At 42.5% G+C, this 22,180-nt stretch overlaps 1 protein-coding gene and 1 non-coding gene across 4 annotated transcripts in view; both read right to left on the minus strand.

Moving 5' to 3' along the window:
- The window catches only part of HERC1 (HECT and RLD domain containing E3 ubiquitin protein ligase family member 1), a 169,162-nt gene that overhangs the window by 99,306 nt on the left and 47,676 nt on the right, over positions 1 to 22,180 (minus strand). For all 3 annotated transcript variants that reach the window (XM_038746499.1, XM_038746496.1, XM_038746498.1), the window contains exons 13-22: positions 20,776 to 20,901; positions 18,760 to 18,981; positions 11,110 to 11,262; positions 10,481 to 10,613; positions 7,819 to 8,010; positions 3,936 to 4,157; positions 3,350 to 3,523; positions 2,398 to 2,512; positions 2,181 to 2,301; positions 109 to 280 (exon numbers count right to left, since the gene is read on the minus strand). In XM_038746499.1, the coding sequence (XP_038602427.1) occupies positions 109 to 280; positions 2,181 to 2,301; positions 2,398 to 2,512; positions 3,350 to 3,523; positions 3,936 to 4,157; positions 7,819 to 8,010; positions 10,481 to 10,613; positions 11,110 to 11,262; positions 18,760 to 18,981; positions 20,776 to 20,901 (1,630 nt within the window). The remainder of the gene's footprint in view (positions 1 to 108; positions 281 to 2,180; positions 2,302 to 2,397; positions 2,513 to 3,349; positions 3,524 to 3,935; positions 4,158 to 7,818; positions 8,011 to 10,480; positions 10,614 to 11,109; positions 11,263 to 18,759; positions 18,982 to 20,775; positions 20,902 to 22,180) is intronic.
- Positions 7,407 to 7,513, minus strand: LOC119929247. The gene has a single exon (XR_005451380.1). It is a non-coding gene; the product is annotated as a U6 spliceosomal RNA (small nuclear RNA).

A 22,180-nucleotide genomic window follows, 5' to 3' on the forward strand; every position in this document is an offset into this window, starting at 1 on the left:
ATTGGTTGTTATCGTAATCCTGCTTTCCCACGAGACTCTGCAAGACGATTTACACTTCATACTACAAAAAAGCCTATTTTGCACTGTCAGTATATTAAGGTTGCTTACTGCCAGCTGTCATAACTTCATGCTCCCTTTCCTCGTCTTCATCTTCCTGCTCCGGATGGCCCTCTTCTCTGTCTCTCTCTGCTTGTTCCTCCATTTCGGCTTCCTCATCAATGGTTCGAGTAAAAGAATGTTCCTGCGGGTCAACATCTGCAGAATCCTGGTTTTCTGAAATCTTGAAGATATTTAAAATTAGATATTTTAAGTTTTGGGCTTCTGATTGGGAACAGCCTATTAGCACTGTCAATTCTTGTAACGAAGAAAAAAATGGATGTTAATAATATAGGATGGACAGAGGTCAGGGGTGGCAATGTGAAGAGAGTGTGGCTATGTTTGCATTTTACCCTTATTCCTTTGTATTTTAGTATGTTTTGTGGCACATCAGACTATAACTATCCGGTCTTAAGGCAATATATAATCATTTTAGTTTAAATTCTACAATGCTTGAATAACACTAGGGACATGGAAGGCATTTAACAGACGTTTCTTTTTTTTAATGAAAGTTGCTACTACATCTTTACATTTTAGAGTTCCTATCTTTGAGGAACTCAAAGACCTCTATTTTTCACCTCATCTTTGCAATGTTAAACTATGGACACAAGAAACATCAGCTCTGCCATATGAGAGCTACGTGTACTAAGACATTTATGTCTCCTTCTCCCATTATAGCACTCTCCCAAAGCCTCAGGCAATGCTGAAAGCTGGGAGTGAGTTGCAGAGGATAGACCAGTATGGCATTCTGGTATCCAAAACAGAGCAGCTCCTTTTGAGCAAAAGCTTCATGAGGAACTGGAGACAAAGAAGTGAGAGAAAACCAGGCCAGAGGCCTCATACATCACACATGACAATACAACATGGAGCAGTCCTTTTGTGTGCACAATGTGGCTGAGACTGTGGGTTCCACACTGGTGTCTTCAGTCTCCTTCTCTCCCACACACACACACACAAATTTCACCATTTCTGCAGGCTTCATCTGATAATAAACATGAATTTCATCATCAATCAATCGTATTTACTGCGCCCTTACTGTGTGCAGAATACTGTACTAAATGCTTGGGGGAGTACAATATAACCGGGTTGCTAGTCACGTTCTCTGTCCGTAGTGAGTGCGGTCTTCATCTAATACTAAGGAAAACTACCGTATTTACTCACATAATTGTTTCTGTGGCATAATTGTTCCATGGTTTTTTTCTTTTATGGGGGGGTGCTAATTCACTGAAACTCCTGAGTCAGGGAAGAGGAGCAGAAGGGTATGAATGAGGAAACTTAATGGGGGGGGGGGGGAGGAATTAATTTATTGAGTGCCTATTATATGTAGCATTAAGGAGAGTGCAATAGGAGCCCTCTTATCTTCCTCTTCCTTCTCCCCTCCTTTTTTCTTCTTTTTCCTCCTTCTCCCCTTATTGCTATATTTAATTCTTATATGACACACATACTAGCTCCACCAGTCTTATTACTGAAATTATGCAAAAAGTGGTGCAATTATGTGAGGAAATACTGTATACAGATATACACAATAATCAATTGCTCCTTCAAAAAATTCTGTTTGTGTAGGTAAAGAATATGTCTATCAACTGCTATTTTTTGGGGGGGATTTTTTTGTTATGTGCTTATTATGTACCGGGCACTGTTCTAGGCATGGGGGTAGATACAAGATAGTCAGGTTGGGCAAGTTGGACAGAATCCATGTCCCACATGGGGGGTCAGTTCTTAAACCCCACTTTACAGATGAGGAAACTGAGGCACAGGGAAATTCAATGACTTGCCCAAGGTCACACAGCAGATAAGTGGAAGAGCTGGGACTAGGCCACGCTGCTTCTGAAATCAAATCAAAATCAATGGTGTTTACTGAGCACTTACTGTGTGCACAGCACTGTACTAAGGGCCTGAGAATGTACAATAGAGTATTTAAAAGTTATATTTTTCAGCACAGAGCAACTTAGCAAAATGTTCAAAATCTATATAAAGTATCATTTTTGAGGGACATCTATATCAATCAGCACTGAGTTTAAAAACAGCTTCGTCAGTAATGGAACGGAAAAAAAATCCAACAAACTGATGCTTTCAAACCTTACCCATCTGTCTCTCGATGATGATCTAGTTTGAATAAGTTCCATATTCTTGCAAGCCAGCAAACGACTTCGAACTTTGTACACACAGCGATATACTTCTGCCAAAGATTTACCAGGCTGATACCTAGACAAATCGAGTCACAACAGAAACATCATATATATGTCTTAAGCCACACGAAAATAAAGTGTCCCAAAAGTGATTTCAAATTGCAGTACTTGCCTGCTCTCCCCACATGCCTGACTAAGTAAATTTGTGTGTTTCAGAAGAGCCGCAAGAACAAATCTAGACACAGTATCCAGAAGTGACTCATTACTTAAAGTTGCGCTGTCCCAATCTGAAAATAAAAATGAATCATTAAACCTTCCGTGGACTCAAAAATTATACCACATTTTACTTTAAACAATATCGTGGCTTAAGTCACTTGGTACATTAACGCAGGCAAAGAAGTTGATTTTTGAAGTGAGCTAGGTAAAGATATTACAAAGAACACTGAACAAAGCACTAGAGCGCATTTTGGAGGGGACTGAGCACTTGTTTTGTGCAAAGCACTTGGGAGCGTACAAAGGAGTTCACAGTCTAGCATCACTATACACATACACACACACCTTGAAATAATGAGTCAGTGCAACTACTTTACTTTTGTAGTACACCGCTCCAAATGTGAGTCTTCACAAGCCGTGACTGCCAGAAGACCCCCTTGTGTGGTATTTTGAAGTAAGAACAAATCGAAACTAAGATGGGAACCAAATCAAGATGAGCTACCCTTAAACCATTTCGGCAACTCTTCTTTACAGAGATAAAAGAATAAAGGCGTCATCACCAGGACTAAATTACTGAGTCATCGGATGAAGGCACTGAGAGTGTTCTCAATTTTTCAGATGACTAAGTGATGTCAAGTACAGGCGATGAGACCCTTTAAATGACGTCTGTCTTTGACACTGGTTTCAGATGAAATTTCAAGAAAAAAATGGGGAAGGTAACCTATTCGTCCTGAGATAAGAAAGCTGCAGAAATTTTATCCTAGGAAATACAGACCTCAAAGGGAAAACGCAATCTGTTACAAAAATGTGACCAAAAAAAGCGGTACTTGTGTAGTTTTGTTAGCATTACAAGGCTCGGGCTAATCTAGTAACTACATTTAATTTTATATCATTTGTCATCTGCAACTTACCTTTACTAAGAGCATAATCTTGCATGGTGATCCAGAGACTTCGGGCTGGTTCTTTGGTACAACCCAAAGCTAAATCAACAAAGACTGCAATTTCAGGCTGTAATTTATACTCGAATGGCTTCTGTTCTTCATTTCCGGAAAGGGCTACATCCAACAGGCAACTCATGCACTTGTCTAAAAATGTTTAAAAAAATCTGTTTTACATTTTGCATACTTTTAACGTGCGCCAGGTAGAACTTTCTCTCAGTATTTTGAAGGCATGATTTTCATTTCACAGTGCTGATACAGCTTAGGCATCTTACAAAATTGGGCCATTTCATTCAAGGACATTTCACTGTTTACCTTTAATATGGTTCCATTTTCTAAAGGATTAAATGGCAGTTCATATTAAAGAGCGCCATTCAACAAATGGAGGTAATTATCTTTCTGAAAGTAGAAGATAAATAGCCAGGCCTCTCTATCTGTTGATCTCGAATCCACTGTCCTCATCCGATTCTGCTCTTCGGCAAATCAAGGTTCGGGGACTACTCCAGAGAAAAGCGGAAACACAGAAACGGGCTGTTTGAACTTCACGATATGTCGTTACCTAAATGAGGAGTATCCATCTCTACGCCGTCACTGAAAAGTGGTGTTTTCAGCCAATACGCGGTGTCTTGTTCCTCCGGAGAGACCGGAGAGCCCTGAAGCATGCCGCCAAGGCACCGTCCAATAAGCAGAGCGATGGTTCTCTCCAGATCTACGAGCCACACCCAAGACTGAGCAGGCTGGGGTAGCGGCACTCCCGCGGGGTCAATCAGCTCTGGACCACCTAAGGGATAAAACGGTTAATAAATATACCTTTTTTTCCCTAGTCTTTCCAGTAGTTGGGGAAGCACAAAAGAGTATGAGAGCTATGCTCTCGTATCCCATTACGGTAAACTGCCAGAAATCTTTTCATCAGCAAAAATCATTTGTTTCACTCAAACGGTTCTGTATCATCGTCTAATTATAATGTTATTCATTATTGCTAAAGGTATTTCTTAAGCATTTTCTATGTGCCAAGCATTGTGCTATGCGCTGTCTCCTTACATCAAACTGCCAAGTGGGAGAGAAGCTGCCATACCGCCCGTCCACTCCCAACATGGGGATGAAGACCGTGAACCCCGCATGGGACATGGATTGGGTCCAACCTGCATAGCTTGTCTCTACCTCAGTAAATAGTACTGTGCCTGGCACATATTAGGCATATTAACAAACACCATTAAACACCTCTCCTGCCCCCCCACCCCTCCACACACACACAGGCACATCCATTATTGGGACACTCATCATCCCCTCTTTCTCCAGCTGAGAGGGTGAGGAGAAGAGGCAGCGATCCAGAGTCAGTCTCCTTGCACCACAAAACTAGAGCCTGCCCAATTCCCAGATACACACACACACACACACACACACACACACACACACACACACACACACACACACACACACACACACACACACCCCCCCCCCCCCACCGTCCATCACATCCTTCTCTAGCTGGGAGGGCTTCTCTTGCCACAGTGGCCTATCCATTTTGTTATATATCCTTGTTATATAGGTTTTTTTATATCCTCTAGAATGTAAGCTCATCATGGGCAGGGAACATGTCTAGCCACTCACTCTCCCAAGCGCTTAGGACAAGGCTCTGCACACAATAAGCACTCAGCAAATTCGACTGGCTGATGTCATTGTCATTACCATCTTAGCTCCTTCCCTTCCCCACAACACCTGTATATATGTTTGTACATATTTATTACTCTATTTATTTATTTATTTTACTTGTACCTATCTATTCTATTTATTTTATTTTGTTAGTATGTTTGGTTTTGTTCTCTGTCTTCCCCCTTCTAGACTGTGAGCCCACTGTTGGGTAGGGACTGTCTCTATATGTTGCCAGCTTGTACTTCCCAAGCGCTTAGTACAGTGCTCTGCACACAGTAAGCGCTCCATAAATACGATTGATTGATTATCTTTTATATTGCTTTTGAATTTTTGTGTGTCATTTGTTCTCTCTCTCCTCCCCTTATTATTGGACTGTAAGCTCCTTGAGAGCCAGGGACCATGTCTAGTTTTATCCGCGTAATTTTTCCCAAATCTCAGTACAGTCCTCTGGGCAAAGTAAGCATTTTTATAAATACCATTACAACTAGTAGAAGATAATCAGATCAGAGTCCCTGTCTCACATAAGATTACAATCTATGAAGAACAGATATTTTATGCCTGTTTTACAGATGAAGAAAATGAAGCACAGAAAGGTTAGATGACTTGCTCAAAGTCACACATCAGGCAAGTTGTATCGCCAGGACTAGAAACCACGTCTTCTGATACCCAATTCCTTGCTCTTTCCACAGTGTTTGGCACAAAGTGTTTAATAAATACCACAGATTAAATCTTCAGTCTTGGGACTGCCTCCACATTAGAAAGCCTCTAAACTTCAAAGGCTTGAAACATTTCAGTGATTTATTAACAAGTAGTCTAACAGTATTTTAGAAACCTGGAAACTATATTTCTCTGAAATATTACAATTTAATGAGGAGGAAATTGCTATCCTTGAACAAACACTTTGCAGTGATCCAGATGTTAAGGGGCAGGCTGGAAGCTGAGAGGCCCCGAATAGGACAAGCCCAATAGTGAAACAAACAAGGGGAAAGGAGCTCTGGCTAAGCAACATTTTCTTCAGCCGCTCCCTCACACAGAGTTGAAAATTCACACCACTACTTTATTTTTAAAAATGAACAAAAGCACTCTCACTATAGATACAAGACAAAAATGACCTAAGTAATGTAAAATCATTTCAGGAATAAAACTGCTATATAAAAATCACGGTATTATTCTACTTAAACACACACACACACCCCAAAAACCCACAGTGAAATTAAATGAGTTGATTCACATTTTAACAGGTCAGTACTGTAAAATGAGGAAAAATATTGCTGATTTCCATTCTCCAAATGAAAAACGGATGCAACATCTTTCAATATTGAACAGAGTGCTGAAGTAAGCTAGAGTCCGTAGTTCTAAAATTCAGAGCAAACGGAGGGTAAATGAATGAAAAACTCATGTCTCCAAATTTTTGCATTTGGAAACGCATTTTAAACGTCACCTACATTTTCTACTTTACATTGAGAGTTGCCAGTGATCAATCAATTAATGGTATTTGCTGAGTTTTTATTGTGAGCAGAACATTGGATTAAACCCCTGGGAGAGTGCCATACGGTAACTGAAGACATGATTCCTGTCCTCGGGGAGTTTACAGACCAGTTGGGGAGACAAACATTGAAACACATTACAGTAGGGGACATGGCAGAGCATGGCTCAATGGAAAGAGCACGGGCTTGGGAGTCGGAGGTCATGGGTTCAAATCCTGTCTCCGCCAATTGTCAGCTGTGTGACCTTGGGCAAGTCACTTCTCTGTGCCTCAGTTACCTCATCTGTAAAATGGGGATTAAGACTGTGAGCCCCACGTGGGACAACCTGATCACCTTGTATCCTCCCCAGCGCTTAGAACAGTGCTTTGCACATAGTAAGTGCTTAACAAATGCCTTCATTATTATTATTATTATGTACATATGTGCTATAGGGCTGGAATGGCGTGAGACTCAAAATGCTAAGGGTGATGGGGGAATGGGGAAGGAATGGTATCAAACCGGTTAAGGGTAGAGACTTAAATGCAGAAGCCCGGTGTGGGCAGGGATTGTCTCTCTCTGTTGCTGAATTGTACTTTCCAAGTGCTTAGTACAGCGCTCAATAACCACAACTGAATGAATGCATGAAGGGAGGGTGAAGAGCTGGGGTAATCATCATCATCATAATCATAATGGCATTTATTAAGCACTTACTAAGCACTGGGGAGGTTACAAGGTGATCAGGTTATCCCACGGGGGGCTCACAGTCTTAACCCCCATTTTACAGATGAAGGAACTGAGGCACAGAGAAGTTAAGTGACTTGCCCAAGGTCACACAGCAGGAGCCAGGATTTGAACCGGTGACCTCTGACTCCAAAGCCCGGGCTCTTTCCACTGAGCCACGCTGCTTCTCTAAAAATACGGAACGCTTCATGAATTTGCGTGTCATCCTTGGGCAGGGGCCACGCTAATCTTCTCTGTATCATTCCAATTTTAGTATATGTGCTGGGTAATGAGAGGCTAGGCGGGAAAAACCTCTTGGAGAAGGTGTGGAATCGCTAAGGTTTTGAAGATGGGAAGAGTGGTGGTCAGTTGATAAGAACAGGGAGGGACATGAGCACGGGGTCACTGGCGAACTAGTTGAGATCAAGCTACAGGTACCGTGAATATGGGTCATGTCTTTAAGTCTAATCACAGGTGCTTTAAAAAACATTATTCTAATTAAGAACGATGACAAATGAAGATATACAGTTTTGATTCACCAGTAATAGGACTAACTCTTTTGTCTTTTAACTCAGGTGACACCATTTCATTCTCATGGCTTACCGTGAAGAGGCCACTGTAGCTCTTGGTCTTCTAAAAGTGCAGCAGCGGGCAACAGTCTATTAAGGCAGTCGAGAGGTGGTAAAAGATCCAGAAGGTAACTCAACAGGGGCCGAGCCACTGACACGGGCAGTAAAAGTAAAGAGTTAACAATCTGGCAGAGCATGCTGCCGGCAGCGGATACGTAAATTACATCTACAAGGAAAAAAAACAACACAGAATTATGCAATTATAGCACAACAGTTTCATGACTTTTTTCAACTTTGAACAAAAAAAAAAGAAAACCCCTCTAAAAATATACTCATTTCTCAAATAATGCAGTGTCCTTAAGAGACGCAAAATGGATCACAGGACTTGTCCACCTTCACAGACATTTTAAATATTTACTGGGTGGTAAAATCTTATATTTTTATTTTTAAATAGCTTAAGGATTCCACAACTCCAGGCGTGAATTTTGTGCTTTGTACTCCAGTTATGAACTTTGTACTCAAGGGGCCCTTCCTTTTAACCCAATCATACCTACTAACCACTGGAATTCCCTGAGGCCAAACCACCAAAACTTGCAGATTTTCCATCCCCCCGTCTTGCCTCCTTCCCTTCCCCTCAGCACCTGTATATATGTATATATGATTGTACATATTTATTACTCTATTTATTTTACTTGTACATATCTATTCTATTTATTTTATTAATATGTTTGGTTTTGTTCTCTGTTTCCCCCTTATAGACTGTGAGCCCACTGTTGGGTAGGGACCGTCTCTATATGTTGCCAACTTGTACTTCCCAAGTGCTTAGTACAGTGCTCTGCACACAGTAAGAGGTCAATAAATATGATTGATTGATTGATCGGCTACCAATTCCAGCAGGACCTATCAGAACTGAGCATCCTGGAACCTGCTGCTCTCCCTCTCCCATGGCCTCCTTCTTCTACTTTGGCCTTTACTAGGATCTACCAGCTGAAGAGACAGGACGAGAAGCATCTTCTTGGATGCCCTTTGCTGACAATTACGAGGAGCTGAGGTCCTGGGGCACCAAATCCAGATTTTCAAAAAAAAAGTCTTGGAGCATGGCTGCTGAAGAATTATATATGGTACTTGTTTTCATTAAGCACTTACTATGTGCCAGGCACTGTACTAAGTGCTGGGGTGGATAAAGGCTAACAGCTCATGACCCACATTGGACTGACAATAAATATGTGTATGTATGTGTGTGTACGTACGTACAAATATCTCATTACACAGAGCTATGTAAATTAACCTAAACACAGTTGCGCAAAATGTGTTGCATAAAATTTGTAAAATACACATGTGATTTGTCAGCTGCCCTGCTGCATATATTGTATTACCTGGATTTGGCATTTATAAATAAGTGCATATTAAAAATTATACATATATAATTTGACAGCCGCCCTATTAGAGACCACAAATTTAAGCTCTTTTTGTTGTTTACTGGTATTTGTTACTTTGCCAGGCACTTTACTAAGTGCTGGGGTAGATACAAATTAATAGGGCTGGGCACAGTCCATGTCCCACATGGGACTTACTGTCTTAATACCCATTTTACAGATTAGGCAACTGAAATTCATTCAATCGTATTTATTGAGCACTTACTGTGTGCAGAACACTGTACTAAGCACTTAGAGAAGCTACATGACATGCCCAACATCATACAGCAGGCAAGTGGAGGAGCCTTGATTAGACCCCAGATCCTTTTGATTCCCAAACTCATGCTCTATCCACTAGGCCATGATGCTTCTCTATTTTGGAATTTTGTTATTGCATAGATAAGTACAAAATTATAAGATGATTATTAAAGCATACAGTCCAAAAATGTAAGTTTTTCATTTTAAAAAAACTTCATGATTTGATGTATTCCTGATCTTGCGTCTTTAAATTTGTTCATTATCTTGTCACTTCTGGTACAGCAGATCAATCAATGGTATTTATTGAGCACTCACTACATATGGAGCACTGTACCAAGCACTTGGGAGAGCTGACAGACACGTTTCTTGCCCACAATGAACTTAAGAGTCTAGAGAATACGTTCCATTATACATTTTGGATATAATCCGGTAAAAGAATTAGGAAAAGTTCTTCCCATGACACAAGTCTGCTCTTTTACACTGCAATCCGCAATACAGCGTAGACAGATTCGGGATGGGAAGAAACCGCTGTGCTCAGGTGTATGAAATTGATCAAGGTGTAATGCCGCTACCCTTCCCAGCCTCTGCCTCACTACAGTGTATTTTTGGTTCCTTTGTGGTTTACCAATTTTACAGCATTGACTGAAAATAACCATTAATGGCACGGGTATAAAGCCCTCTGCTAGCAGTGAACATAACAATAATTTAGAAATTTGCCCCCAAAATATTAGTCATGATGACATCTTCAAACTATCTACCCCCAACCATTAATTCCCTTTGAATTCATGGTTACCAATCAATCAATCAATCAATCAATAGTAAGGTATTGAATGCTTACTGTGTGCAGAGCACTGTACTAAATGCTTGGGAGAGTATAACAGAGTAGGTCAACAGGTTCCCTGACCACACTGAGCTTAAAGTCCAGGGGACTAACTAAACTATAACATGATTGTCCCGTACGAAGAGGTTCTTCGTGAGCAAAACTCTCCCAGGAATGATTACGTGCCATTTTATTCAACGTACCTCTCAGTTTTTCCCCAACACTGCCATTCCAAGGACTTTCCTTCAGGAGATTTGCAGAGCGTGAATAGATGTCTGTGGCATGGGGCAGCAAGAGCTGAAGATGTTTGTGTAGCAGTGCCACACTGCTAGAATTCTGTAAGAAAGATAGGTCGTTCAATGAAGGGAATTTGGGAAAATTTGAGTTGCAAAAATCTCATGCCATTCAGGATTCAACATGTGGTGTTGAGAAGGCTTTGTCAAATACCACAGACCGCCCAAAATACAAACAAATGGATTTTGGAGCAAATTAAGCTAAAGTGGTTTTTGGAAGGCCAAATGGCTCGACGTAAATCAGCATATTTTGGACGCGTAATCAGGAGGACTAATTCTCTGGAAAAGACACTAATGCCAGGAAAAGTCCAGGGAAAACATGGAAGAGGCCGACCAGCAGCTAGATGGATAGAAACCATAACAATGATAACGGAAAAACCGTTAGCAAGGTCATGGATTACGGCAGGAGATGGGACGTTCTGGAGAAAATATACCCATAGATTCGCTATGAATCGGAAACAACTGGACGACACTTGATCATAATAATAATTACACACACCAGAGCACATAATCTTTTCAAAAGACAAGGAGTCGGGTACCTCACTAACACTGTTGATATGGCAATACGCCAACAGTTGTTTCTGCAAAGAGCACAGCAATTCATGAAGATGAGCGGGCTGGCTGTTTTCAGACGACGATGTCCCAAGTAAAAATTTATCACTGTTTTTTTCCAATTCACCAAATGCTTGATCCTAGTCAGATAAATGAAAAAAAAAATTAAAGTTTGCGAAATTTTGCCATTCACCAATGGCATTTACTGTCCACTTATCGTGTGTGTATTGGGAGAGTACACTACATTAGAGTCGGTAGACGAGACCGCTGTCCTTAAGGAGCTTTCAGTCTAGTGGATTGTAACTAGATTCTAAACCAGTCATTTCCTCAACATAATAATAATAATAATGATGGTATTTGTTAAGCGCTGACTATGTGCAAAGCACTGTTCTAAGAACTGGGGTAGATACAAGGTTATCAGGTTGTCCCATGTGGGGCTCACAGTCTTAGCCCCCATTTTTACAGATGAGGGAACTGAGGCACAGAGAAGTTAAGTGACTTGCCCAAAGTCACACAGCTGACAAGTGGTGGAGTCGCAATTCGAACCCATGACCTCTGACTCCAAAGCCCGGGCTCTTTCCACTAAGCCACGTTGCTTCTCTAACATACGAGAAGCAGTGTCTCCTTAGTGGAAAGAGTTTGTGCCAGGAGTACAAGGACTTGGGTTCTAACCCGGGCTCTGCCAATTGCTTGCTGTCGCTTAACTTCTCAATGCCTCAGTTTCCTCAACTGGGGATTAAATCTGTTCTCCCGCCTACTTCGACTGCGATCCCCATGCGGGACAGGGATTGTGTCCGATTAATTAACTTTTTCCTATCCCTGAGCTTAGAACAGTGTTTGACACACAGTTAAGCGCTTAACAAGTTACGTTAAAAAAAAAAATGCACCACTGAGAAAGGGCCACTCAAAGATGCCGCCATCGACATCAGCATCTTCAAGACGAAAGACGAAAGGTAAAAGAACGCAGCAATTATGCTGCCCTCCATTGCCAACAAGTAATCCTGGATTTGCCATTAAAGAATATTATATGCTGAATATTCCTGAAGTCACAATGTGGCATCTGGCGGGGTCGGGGCGCGCAATGAACATCATCTTTGCTGTGCATCAGATAGAAGAAAATGCGGCCATCAACACTAGCACCTCTACACGGTTTTTATAGCAGCGCGGCCCAGAGAAGCAGCGTGGCTCAGTGGAAAGAGCACGAGCTTTGGAGTCAGTGGTCATGGGTTCAAATCCCGACTCCACCAATTGTCAGCTATGTGACTCTGGGCCAGTCCCTTCATCAGCATCATCATCAATCGTATTTATTGAGCGCTTACTATGTGCAGAGCATTGTACTAAGCGCTTGGGAAGTACAAATTGGCAACATATAGAGACAGTCCCTACCCAACAGTGGGCTCACAGTCTAAAAGGGGGAGACAGAGAACAAAACCAAACATACTAACAAAATAAAATAAATAGAACAGATATGTACAAATAAAATAAACAGAGTAATAAATATGTACAAACATCTATACATATATACAGGTGCTGTGGGGAAGGGAAGGAGGTAAGAAGGGGGGGATGGAGAGGGGGACGAGGGGGAGAGGAAGGAAGGGGCTCAGTCTGGGAAGGCCTCCTGGAGGAGGTGAGCTCTCAGCAGGGCCTTGAAGGGAGGAAGAGAGCTAGCTTGGCGGATGGGCAGAGGGAGGGCATTCCAGTTAAGTCCCTTAACTTCTCTGTGCCTCAGTTACCTCATCTGTAAAATGGGGATTGACTGAGAGCCCCCCGTCGGACAACCTGATCACCGTGTAACCTCCCCAGTGCTTAGAGCAGTGCTTTGCATAGTAAGTGCTTAATAAATGCCATCATTATTATTATTATAGCCCTCACAAAAACAGCCTCATCCTTTCCTGCCCTGCACAATGCCATGGCTGGAAAGACACGAGCAGTCACAGCAAAAAGCTGGGAAGGCGCTGGGGGCTGCTGCAGCTGTGGCAGAGAAGCAGCATGGGCTGGGATTCAGCAGGTCATGGGTTCTAATCCCGGCTCTGCCACATGTCTGCTGTGTGACCTTGGGCAAGTTGCTTCACTTCTCTGTGCCTCCATTACCTCATCTGTAAAATGGGGATTAAGACTGTGAGCCCCACGTGGTACAGGGACTGTGTCCAACCCAATTTGCTTGTATTGATCCCTTAGAACAGTGCTTGGCACGTAGTAAGTGCTTACCAAATATCACAAATTATTATTATTATGCATCTGTTTTGTTTTGTTGTCTGTCTCCCCCTTCTAGACTGGGTAGGGACCGTCTCTATATGTTGCCCATGTGTACTTCCCAAGCGCTTAGTACAGTGCTCTGCACACAGTAAGTGCTCAATAAATACGATTGAATGAATGAATGAATGAAATCGGACCCACGACGAGTCCAAAATTCTGATTCACCCAAGGACACATGGCAGACAAGTGGTGGAGCCAGGGTAGTTATTATTATTATTATTATTATGGTATTCGTTAAGCGCTTACCATGTGCCAAACACTGTTCTAAGTGCTGGGGTAAATACAAGGTAATCAGGTTGTCCCACGTGTGGCTCACAGCCTTAATCCCCCTTCTACAGATGAGGTAACGAAGGCACACAGAGAAACCAAGTGGCTTGCCCAAGGTCACACAGCAGACAAGCGGCAGAGCCGGGATTAGAACCCACGTCCTCTGAATCCCAGGCCCGTGCTGTTTCCGCTGAGCCACACTGTTTTTAGGGTGTCCTAGGGGCACACCCCAGGGAAAGATGCAAATCATTATAAACTGCTCCCCTGAATCAGCCAGGCATTAGGGGCTGATCTTAAGTCTAAAAAAAACCGAGTTGTATCAGTCTGCACCAGGGAAGTCACACCCACCCCCAAAAACCCATATTGGCAACGCAGAGGTGAACGCTATCACGGAAAGGCAGACCAACATCACGGTGATTAAGCAGAAAGTTGAATCGAGAAGTCAGCACATACTTTGGGACCCTGTCAAAAAGAGTACGACAGCAGAGTGACACCAGGCTCCAAGGATCCAGGCTGCGATCATCTTAATACTGCCAGGTTGGGTGGGACAGTGTGAGGAGAAGGAATGAAAACAGGAAACTCAAACAGCCGCTGGATAGTGAGCTCCACTTGGGAAATTGAAAGCCAGGAAGAGAGATGAAATACTTTAAGGACACAAAGCCTCTGTCTGAAAGCCTGGAGTCGACTGCTGAGGATAGATGATTCCGGCACCTTGCTGTCGACAGAGGAGTGGCTCTTCTCAGGCAAAAACTTCGTAATAATAATAATGATGGCATTTATCAAGCGCTTACTATGTGCAAAGCACTGTTCTAAGCGCTGGAATGAGAGATGTGAAAACAGCATCGGGCACTGTAATCCTCCAACATCACGACAAGAGGCTGGGACTCACAGTGGCACGTTGGGCTTTTCGGGTCACACGTGCACTCACAGGTGAATTTCACCATTGGTGGTGACTTCTTCGAGTCTGAAGCACAATTATTAGTCAATAATATTGACTGAGCCAAAGTTCAGAGCACTAGACTAAGAGCTTGGGAAAGTACAATACAGCAGAGTTGGTAGACGTGATCCCTGCCCACAAGGGGTTTACAGTCTATGGAGGAAGGCAGACATTATGGGGAAGCAGGGAGGCTCATCAGCAAGAACCCGGGCTTGGGAGTTGGGGGTCGTGGGTTCTAATCCCCACTGTGCCAATTGTCAATCAATCAATCAATCGTATTTATTGAGCGCTTACTGTGTGCAGAGCACTGTACTAAGCACTTGGGAAGTACAAGTTGGCAACATACAGAGGCGGTCCCTACCCAACAGTGGGCTCACAGTCTAGAAGCGGGTGACAGAGAACAAAACCAAACATACTAACAAAATAAAACAGAGTAGATATGTGCAAGTAAAATAAACAAATAAATAAATAAATAGAGTAATAAATATGTACAAACATATATACATATATACAGGTGCTGGGGGGAAGGGAAGGAGGTAAGGGGGGGATGGGGAGGGGGACTAGGGGGAATTGTCAGCTGTGTGACTCTGGGCAAGTCACTTAACTTCTCTGTGCCGCAGTTCCCTCTTCTGTAAAATGGGGATTAAGACTGTGAGCCTCACGTGGGACAACTCTGCCCAGCGCTTAGAACAGTGCTTGGCACATAGCAAGCACCTAAGAAATACCATCATTATTAGTAATATAGATTATAGATAGGGGAAATAATGAAGTATAAGGATATTTACACAAGTACTGGGGGACTTGGGTGAGTGTCAAAGCACTAAAGGGGTACCCGGCTCAGTACAGAGTCAATGCAGAGGGGAGGGCGGATGGGAGAAATAAAGGGCTTAGTCTGGGAAGGAAGCAGCATGGCTTAGAGGGAAGAGCACGGGCTTGGGAATTAGAGGGCATGGGTTCTAATCCCGGCTCTTCCACTTGTCTGCTGTGTGACTTTGGGCAAGCCACTTAACTTCTCTGGGCCTCAGTTACCTCATCTGTAAAATGGGAATAAAGACTGTGAGCCCCACGTGGGAACACCCCAATTACCTTGTAGCTACCCCAGTGCTTAGAATAGTGCTTGGCACATAGTAAGCGCTTAACAAATACCATAATTATTATTATTATTCTTAGAAGGGATGTGACTTTAGGAGGGTTTGGAAGTGGGGAGAGTGGTGAACTGTCGGATAAGAAGGTGCAGGGAGTTGCAGGCCTAAGGAGAAACGTGGGCCAGGGGTCAGTGAAGGGATAGACGAGATGGAGGTACACGGAGTCGGCTGGTGAGAGAGGAGCAGAGTGTGTCGGCTGCGCTGTAGTAGATCAGCGAGGTTAGGTAGGAGGGAAAGAACTGATTAAATGACTTACAGTCGGGAGTAAGGAGATTCTGTTTGATGCGGAGGTGGATGGGGCAACCGGTGTAGGTTTCTGAGGAGTGGGGAGACGTTCGGAAAAAATGATCTGAGCAGCACAGGGAAGCATGAACTGAAGAAGAGATAGAATGCGGTGAGGTAAGTGAGGAGGCTGATGCAGCAATGATGAGTGCTTGGATGAGGGTGGTAGTAGTTTGGACGGAGAGGAAAGGGCAGATTCTAGGGATGTTGTGAAAGCAAAACCGACAGGAGTTCGTGACAGATTGAACGTGTGGGTTGACTGAGAGAGACGAGCTGAGGATAATGCCAAGATTAGAGTCTTCTGAAACAGGGGGGATGGTGGTGCTGTCTACAGTGATAGGAAAGGCAGGGGGGAGGACATTATTTGGGTGGGAAGATGAGGAGTTCTATTTTGGACATCATCATCATCATCATCATCAATCGTATTTATTGAGCGCTTACTGTGTGCAGAGCACTGTACTAAGCGCTTGGGAAGTACAAGTTGGCAACATATAAAGACAGTCCCTACCCAACAGTGGGCTCACAGTCTAAAAGGGGAAACATGTTAAGTTTAAGGTATCTAGAGGAGGTGCTTATAGTCTAAGCTTAACTTAGACTGTGAGCCCCATGAGGGACAGGGACTGTGTCCAACCGGATAAAGTTCTATCTACCTCAAAGCACAGAACAGTGCCTGATGCATAGTAAGCAAAGCAACAAAGTAACATAGTAAGCATAGTAACAAATACCATAAAAAAGGAAAGAAAAAGCTTACAACTATATATATGCATATATATATATATATATATATATATATATATATATATATATTCCTTTGTTCCCTCCTCCATTTTAATCAAATTTTAAATTATAATCATTTTGATTTCTATTATTTGCCAGTTAATGGTAAAAGATTCTTCTTGCAAACAATACTTCAGAAAGTGAATAGTATGGGCCACGAGTTGTGTTTACTAAAAATATTTTTTGACTGATCTCACTTACCCCTCCTTATTCTCCTCCTTCCTCCCTGCCCCCATTCTCACCTCTTCATTCTTCCATTTTATTCAATACGCTGGGAACAATGTCTCACATCCCTGCATATCATCTACTTCAAAAACTAACATCTTCCAGGAAGTTTCTCCTGCACCATAAATTAAGCAACCCTAAATATAAGTCTCTTCTTCCTCAATCCAAATACTAGAGGAAGAAATTCTCAACACAGATCTAGAGTGATTCCTTTAGTATGACGGTCTTCTCCTATATAACCTCCTTCTGAGAAGGACCCACAGATGAATAAAAACCCTCTAGACTGTAAGCTCATAGTGGGCAGAGAATGTGTCTGTTATTTTGTTGTATGGTCCGCTCCCAAGAACGTAGTACAGTGTTCTGCACACAGTAAGCACTCAATAAATACGACTGACTGAACGTGGGTCATGGGCTCCCTGTAGCCAGCTGGAAAGTGTGTGCACAATCGGCAGTGAATAAGGCCCACCCTGGGGCAAGCTCATCTCTGTTCTGCTTTTTTTAATGGTATCTATTACGCGCTATGTGCCAGGCACTGTATTAAGTACTGGGACATATGCAAAATAATCAGTTCACTGCTGCTTTCCACACAGCCTCTAAGCCCATCTCCTGCCTGGTTTCTTATTGCTTGGCAGGCTCCCCTTCCCCCTTCTATATCCCTTATTGCTACCACAAAGCACACCCCGGCAATCTTGGGGAATCCCTTTCATTATAGGGAGAAGTGAGAGAGACTAGAGAGAAGAGAGACGAGATGACTAGGAAAGAGGGCAAAGACAGCAACGATGACGCGGAGGTGGGTAGGGAAGTTGTAAAGGGGAAGAAAGAGCACCAAGGGGAGTGAGAGGCTGAGTTGGGCGGAGGATTGAAAAGAGTAGTGGGGCTGCAAGGCAATTTCAAGTGCCAAAGAGGAGAGGGACCAAGGATTATAATCAATCAATCAATCAATCGTATTTATTGAGCACTTACTGTGTGCAGAACACTGTACTAAGCACTTGGGAAGTACAAGTTGGCAACATATAGAGACAGTCCCTACCCCACAGTGGGCTCAAAGAGAAAGATGAGGCACTTCTGCTCTGCATCATCCACGAAGGAATGGGAACTCAGCTCTTTTCCAATTGATGAAATCCTGCTAGATCTGAGAATATAACTGGCCTGACCCCAGCCAACTCTACGTCAAAAAGCTGCTAGCCAATACCAACTCTGTTATACTGGACTCTCCCAAGCGCTTAGGACAGTGCCCTGCACAGTCAGCACTCGATAAAATATGACTGACTGATTGATTGATATTGGCAGGGGATGAAGGGAAGCGTGGAGAGGGAGATAATTACAGGAAGAGAGGAAAGGCAAAAGGGATAGAATGAAATTATTCCACCTTTCTATCCCTTGCAGATTATGGGAAAAATATAGCTTCTCAACAGAATATAAGTGGCATAATTAAGGCATTAATTACAGTAAAAAAAGCTATAATATCTGGTAAAGATCTACAGAGACAATTACTTGTCCAGTTATTAGGAAGGAGTTCCAGGATGCAAGATCACTTAAAAGAAAGCTTCACAAAGTTTCACTCCCCATGGCTTGATTTGAATATATGAATATTTACTTTGCCAGGCAGATAATTCTGCATCCTGTATAGGTCACCTCCTGCTCTATGGGAATGTTTTTCCTGATTTTTAAAGGCAGCATTAAGAAAAATGAAAAGAGGAAAACTGATCTTTAGTGGTTTTGTTCACAGAAAACTACAAGCAACTTACTGTATAAAATCCCAGATTTCTTAGAAGAGTCTTCATTAAAATTTCTGCCAGATGAGTATCCGGATGACTGCTTGGCGGGCCGTAGGGTTGGTCAGACAGGGTTCCATAGCTAATGCAAGTTGAGGATGCTTCAGGAGCATCGGAGGGTGAACTATAACCAAGTAGGGAGGCTACATGTGTATGATCCTGTAAACTTGTCAGGATAATATCCAATTGCATTCTCTAAAAAAAGATAAAACACTTTTTTTTACTAGCAATCATCACATAGGCAATTTTTTTCTCAACAGCACTGCCCAGCAAGGTGGATACCTATTCAGAGTTTTCAGAGTTGCGGGAGCCTGCCAATGTCAGCTGATGGTGAGGAAACAGGAAAACAGAGATAAGTGATGACAAAATTCAGCCCCACCAAGGAAGGGTTGATATCAGGTCACAGAAATGGGCTTTGATGGAGACTCTAATGAAGCATGCCTCAGGAAAAACCTCAACCTCCTGTGGACAGCTTTATTTCTCCACTAGATTTGTAAGCTACTTGAAGACAGGGATCACACCTACTTTACTGTACTATCCTAAGGGCTTAGATCAGTGCTCTGTAAGCAGTACGCACTCAATACCATTAACTGATTCGCTGATTTGCTGAATGGGTGGTTTCTTACAAAGGGTAAAAGTTGATCTATCAAGTGAAGAGCCTTTCCTGAGGTAGCTAGAAGCAATTCACTGAGTAGGAAAAACCAAATTTCAGGACCCAATCCTACCTGAAATACACAAAAAATACACATTAGGACTTCTCAAAAGTCCAATATGTGTGTGATTATCTGCATCTCCCACCTTTGCCTGGGGTCTCTCTCTTCTCCCTCTCCCCCTCAGTCTTTTGTATCCCTTTCCTGTCTTTCACCCCACTACTCGTAGACCACTGGGCCAAACCCCATGAAACTCCCACTCCCTCTTCCATATTACACCCTAGAAAATATGATCACAGCATCAGGCTAAACAGCAGCTGATTTTCCAAGTCAAGCTATTATACAAATACAATGCATTAATAAACTGGACAATGTTCTTCCATTGACTGAATAAAGAGTACCTTACAACCCACGTCATTCTCTAATAATTTCTTTTACAGAGGCATTTAAAGCTACAAACTAGAATGCTATATTCTGTAGTATGGTAGTTTGGCTGAAGAAAATGAAAACACAAAAGAAAATTCACGAGAACAAGCCTATTGTCCACCATTACTAATAACCAGAAACCAAGAGCGATCCGGTAAATCGGAATTGCAGATATAATATCTGCATGGCAAGTCTTGCTTTCACTACATACTGCAGTACTGACTTTCCCTCTTTGGTCTCATAAGATCCTCTTATCGTTCCTGTTCAAGGAATATAGGGTATTAAAAGCGGATCAACAATTTAAAAAGCACTGTTCGCTTCTTACAGCTCATATTGAGCTTCAGAGTTTATGGTCATTTGCTTTCTGAAAGAACATTTCCAGATACATTTCTGGGCACGTTATCAATTAAATGCCTAAGTGCCTTTGCATTCCCCAGCACATTAGAAATAAACTGCAGGAGAATATTGTCCTCATTTCACTCTTATAATTTTAATTTACCCTTCTCGGAACAGTTTAGTTCTTCTGAATTGTCATGTGTTTTGCTGCAGCTTTCTGAAGATAGGGCAGCCCAAACAAACGTTAAAAAAAATTTTCCCTCTGCCCTTCACTCTTATCATGAGCATTGCTCTCTTATGAGAACCTGGCTAAATACCTTTCTACCCCATCAAAATCACCAGAAGTTCCCAATCTTATGCATCATTTTTAACTCTACCAATATGCAACTGAGTGGGGGCTACTTCCACTATCCAGTTAATGCCATTCATTCTAACTCCAAAAAATCTGGATTCTTCAAATAAATGATCAAATCCTGATCACTATTATATTCTGGACCTCAGTCTTGCCCATACTGCCCTTCTTACGGCTTCCTGTGTACCACACCTGGTCATCTGAACCACTACTTCCAGCCCTTACCTGTCCTTTAGATAGGCTTTCCCATCTGTCAGGTCCCTGGGGTAGAAGAGAATGCAATAATTCCATTCGCTCTCTTAAGGGAGGTAGCAGCATCGTCGCCCCAACTGACAGAGTCTCAATTACAACCTGTTAATTAAATAAAAAAAGAAAAACGAACAAGACTCTCTTTAAATTTAATGCTTTTTATCAAGGAAATGTTACGGAGTTTATCAATTTTTTTTAAGACATTATCGATAGGAATAACGTTATGCTTGTTTACTAGAATGGGCACAGATTGGAGTTTCCAAGAAATATGTATGCCTGGCATTTATAAGAGGTGGAAAGAACTGTCCCTTTGTCATTGTCCCAGCATTTCTGTAATTGAGCTATAAACTTGAACCCACTGAAATTTAATGGAGGATCAGAAGGGCTTAGTGATAGAAGGTGAGATTTGTGAGCGAATAAGAGATATGGGAATCAGCGTGGTCTAGTGGGAAGAGTACTAGCCTGGGACTCGGGGGACCTGCCTGTTGTGTGGCTTTGCCTCTGTGCCTCATCTGTAAAATGGGGATTAAATCCTCCTCCTTTCAATTTAGATTGTGAGCCACATGCGGGACAGGGACTGTGTCCAACCTGAATATCATGAATCTATCCCAGCATTTAGTACAGTGCCTGGAACATAGTAAAAGCTTAACAAGTACCATTAAAAACATGGAAAATGTGTGTTATAAATGTGAATACACACTTAGTTCTGATCAAACACCTGTTCTCACTAGCCATTTTGCATAGACCATGACAGAGGAATTAAGGAACATTCTTCCAACCACAAAGACATATGGTATTGGGAAAAATGATTGTTTCCTTGCACGTGGTACCAGACACAACCAGACACACCACCACAAGTTTTCTTGTGAATGCAAACCCGTACTATAAGAGAACTGGGTATTCCTGGGTAAGTGTGCCTCAAAACCAAACAACTGGAGAAGATTGGGGTACCCTAGGTAAGCCTCAATAAGGTTAAGGTGATCCAAGGAATGTGGCAGGAATTTTCCTTCCTGTGAGAGTATTCAGAGGCAAAGAGGTGGGGTGTTCGAAAGCCTGTGTCCTCCTGGGAGTGGAGAACAACTTAAAAGAAAATAACTTTCTCTGCTGATTCCCTCTAAGGACATCCCTTCAACCCTCCATCATTCAGAATCACAGATCTGTAAGGTTTCATTCAGAGGTCTCCTAGACCTTGCCTTCAGTAAGATTACCTCTTAATCAATCAATCAATCAATCGTATTTATTGAGCACTTACTGTGTGCAGAGCACTGTACTAAGCACTTGGGAAATACAAGTCGGCAACACATAGAGACAGTCCCTACCCAACAGCAGGCTCACAGTCTAGAAGGGGGAGACAGAGAACAAAACCAAACATACTAACAAA

The sequence above is a fragment of the Tachyglossus aculeatus genome, chromosome 5, assembly GCF_015852505.1.
Source record: "Tachyglossus aculeatus isolate mTacAcu1 chromosome 5, mTacAcu1.pri, whole genome shotgun sequence".
Taxonomy (NCBI): Eukaryota; Metazoa; Chordata; class Mammalia; order Monotremata; family Tachyglossidae; genus Tachyglossus; species Tachyglossus aculeatus.